At 40.9% G+C, this 3,818-nt stretch overlaps 2 protein-coding genes across 2 annotated transcripts; both read right to left on the bottom strand.

The window, feature by feature from the left end:
* Positions 1-848: 848 nt before the first annotated feature.
* LOC118403931 (zinc finger protein 771-like) lies at positions 849-1,585 on the bottom strand. The gene is made up of 2 exons (XM_035802812.1): positions 1,147-1,585; positions 849-1,010 (listed from the first exon to the last, which is right to left on the bottom strand). The coding sequence occupies exons 1-2, from the start codon at positions 1,513-1,515 to the stop codon at positions 927-929; spliced, it is 453 nt and encodes a 150-aa protein (XP_035658705.1). The 5' UTR covers positions 1,516-1,585; the 3' UTR covers positions 849-926.
* On the bottom strand, positions 1,584-3,818 carry LOC118403930 (zinc finger protein 525-like). The gene is made up of 2 exons (XM_035802811.1): positions 3,711-3,818; positions 1,584-2,457 (listed from the first exon to the last, which is right to left on the bottom strand). The coding sequence occupies exon 2, from the start codon at positions 2,448-2,450 to the stop codon at positions 1,602-1,604; it is 849 nt and encodes a 282-aa protein (XP_035658704.1). The 5' UTR covers positions 2,451-2,457; positions 3,711-3,818; the 3' UTR covers positions 1,584-1,601.

The raw sequence follows: 3,818 nt of genomic DNA, 5'->3' as shown, positions 1-3,818 counted from the left end.
ATAACTGTGCCAAGTTTCGTATCTTTTGGTTGATGGAAAATTAGTCTATAAAACCTTTGATGAATAAACCACGTATTTGGCTATTAATCAAACTGCCTGTAATATAGTAACTCGCTCCTTTCTAGCAGCTGTAAAAGATGAACCATTAAGAGTTCAGATATGAAAATTGGCATGTAACCTACAGAGACATTTGTTATTATACAGGTAAAATTTCGGCTTCCTACAGTAGTTATAAAAGGGTCAGATCTAGAGGAACTGATCTTCTGACAAACTTCCAGGGGTATGTTTATCTTGAAATCAACACAGTTGCTCATCAAAATGTGAACAACAAATTGAGATATTCTAATCTCAAGAGAATATATGCCGTTACCTTTGTGCCAAATTTCATCTCATTCGAGGAAAAAATGAGCCTGTTACAAAACTAGTGACATTACTTTTTGAAGCACCCTCGTAACATGGTAACAGAAACCGATTCAGTACCTTAACATGCTTTGGAAAAACACTTGCCTATTTGAGAACAACTTATCCTATGAGCATCTATCAAGTCATTCTATAATTCTATCTTAAACAGAGGACTTTCGATTCATGAACATGAAAAGTTAAGAAATATGAAGCCAATTTTCATATGCAGGATAAATCTTTCAAATCCACATGGCTTCCCTCATTCATGCCATCACAATAGTCACGTGGGAAGCACCCGTAATGTCTCAGTGTCGCACACGGTCAACCTGTCACTTATCATGTATCCGTAAAGTCGGGTACGTCATCAGCTTTTACGTGTGTCTCTGATCAGGACTAACCCACATGACGTCCATATCGAACTGAGAACTGACACTAGTAACACTTCTTTTTTCTACGGAGTGTGGTTTGTGACATGTTGGTCGAAAGACGATTTAGTAACTGTCGCGTGGGTTACACATGTTACGTCAGTGTGGTTGATGGGTTTTCATGTGTCTAGACAAGTGTGACTTGTTAACTGTTCTGTAACCACACACCTCACACATGTAGGGTTTCTCATAGATGTGCTTCGCTGCCATATCGTGGTCAAGGTGGGCTTTCCGTGATGCAGAATAGTCGCACTGGTCACACTTGTAGGTTTTTTTCTCCTGTATGGATTCTCATATGTATGGATAGCTTAGATTTTAGAACTGACCTGTGCCCAGACTCTCCACACATGTAGGGTTTCTCACCCTTGTGTTTTGTGCGATGCTCGTTTAAAGTGGTTTTCTGTGCTGCAGAATAGTCACATTGCTCACACTTGTAGGGCTTTTCTCCTGTATGAGTTCTCATATTTCGGGATAAGGAAGACCTTTGTGCCGACCTGTACCCGCACTCTACACACATGTAGGGTTTATCACTTGTGTGTTTTGCTGCTGTATGGTTGTCCAAATTGGCTTTCAGTGCTGCAGAATAGTCACATTGGTCACACATGTAGGGTTTGTCTCCAGTGTGGGTTCTCATATGTCTGGATAACTTTGACTTTTGAACTGTCCTATATCCACACTCACCACACATGTAGGGTTTTTCACCTATGTGTTTTGCTGCTGTATGGTTGTCTATATTGGCTTTCAGTGATGCAGAATAGTTACACTGGTCACACTTTAGGATTTCTCTCCAGTGTGCCTTGCTGCCATATGGTTGTCCAAAGTGGATTTCCGCGCTGCAGAATAGTCGCACTGGTCACACTTGTAGGGTTTTTCCCCTGTATGGGTTTTCATATGTCGTGATAACTTAGACTTTTGAACTGTCCTGTAGCCGCACTCACTACACATGTAGGGTTTCTCACCAATGTGCTTTGTTGCTTTATGATAGTCAATGTGGGGTTTCTGTATTGCAGAAAAATCGCACTGGTCACACTTGAAGGGTTTTTCTCCAGTGTGGATTTTCATATGTGTGGATAAGGTATACTTTAGAACTGTCCTATACCCGCACTCTCCACACATGTAGGGTTTCTCACCAGTGTGCTTTGTTGCTATATGGTAGTCAATGTGGGATTTCTGCATTGCAGAAAAATCGCACTGGTCACACTTGTAGGGTTTTTCACCTGTGTGATTTTCTGCTATATGCTTGTCCAGACTGGGTTTCTGTGTAGCTGAATAGTCACACTGGTCACACTTGTAAGGTTTTTCACCTGTATGGATTCTCATATGTCGGGATAAGGTAGACATTAGAACTGCCCTGTACCCACACTCCCCACACATGTAGGGTTTGTCTCCAGTGTGAGTTGCTATATGACGGTCAAAGCTGGATTTCCATGCTGCAGAAAAGTCACATCGATCACACTTGTAACGCTTTTCTCCTGTATGCTCACTAGCACTATTCACGTGGACTTTTTGTGCTGTCGTCTGGTCTTCAGCATTGCTTGATTTGCTGTCACAGTCAATCTTGGGCACCCCGGTGGGAGATCCATCATTCACATCGGTGAGAGACACTTGTCCTGCCATTGCCATGTCCAGCCTACTAGAAATACAACAGGAAGAAATTGCTTTTTCTAATCATCATGATACTGATAGAAAACAAACTAGTTTGTGTTACAACTTGATGAAGTTATTTCAACCTAACAGCTCAACCAAATCCAGCCATGTTTTGTGAAAAAAAAAAGAATGCAATCCCTTGCAACATGTCCGAGCTGAGCCGAACCTGGGATCAGGCCCAGACCTCAGGCCCAGAGATCTATGGAATCCACAGAACTAAATTAATGCAGATGCAAGTGCAAACCATTACCAAAGACACGAAGAGACCTATTCCATGCACTCATGTCATGTACCGATACTGTTTCCGTTACATGGGCTAATACATATATATATATCCATGCAGAAAGGAACCTCATGATAACAACTTATTTTGTAAACAATGTCATAAGAATGTATAATTATATACATGTACTAGATATGAAAATTCTTCACTGTGTCTCCTCTCAATATTGTTTGTATAAAATAGAACCTGAGTGTAGTACTAGTATGTAATAGATTTATGTTATTAGTTAGAAGTCTGTCGCAACATTCTGGATTTGATTCATATTGTACACTGACTGTGTTGCTTCAAATATTACATATGCTTAAATCTACATGTATACGTTATTAGTTTAATTCTACTATATAGCTAGTTGTCTTAGCTTATAAATATACTAAGTTTGCTTTACACTGTACTTATAAAATATACTTAGTTTGCCTTACATTGTACCCGTTTACAAATGTTGTGCAATGAACTTTGACTTCCTTGCTTTCAATGGTCACTTCGAGGCATTTCAACATGTGTGCTTTACTCTGACCGCATTTAGCCCCAATGGGACATGAATATGCAATAAACTTTGCCATTGTCATTGTCAAACTTCATTGTCATTGTCGAACTACAAATCATTTAAGGGTCATTTAACGCCATATCCGTATAGGCGACTGTTGGCGGGAGCGTAAACCAACAGTCGCCTGTGACTATTAACGCCCATGCATTGCACTACGTATCACTTTATATCATCCCCAAACGCCACTTATACCCTCCAAAACTGCCACCTTCCCTCCTACATGACGTGCGGAGGTAATGAGTGTCGCACGTATGTTTGGTTTCGCCCCCCTCCCTCTTCATTTTTACCATATTCACATATACAGAAACCTCCTACAGACTATCACATTACTTCAGTTTTTCCCACAGAAATGACCACAAACTCTTTCGCTCAACATCAGAAAACCTTATTGCTCGCTATTAAGTCTTACCTGTTTCCTAGGACGGGGTTTCTCCTTGCGTAAAATAGGGGTCGAGCTGCTTTCTTCTTTCGTCGTACCGAGGGGTCAGAGGTGAAGCAGGGCAGGTCAAAGGTGAAT

This window comes from Branchiostoma floridae, chromosome 16 (genome assembly GCF_000003815.2).
Source record: "Branchiostoma floridae strain S238N-H82 chromosome 16, Bfl_VNyyK, whole genome shotgun sequence".
NCBI lineage: Eukaryota > Metazoa > Chordata > Leptocardii > Amphioxiformes > Branchiostomatidae > Branchiostoma > Branchiostoma floridae.
Note: the sequence above shows the minus strand (reverse complement) of the source record. Positions and strands in the feature narration are given on the sequence as shown.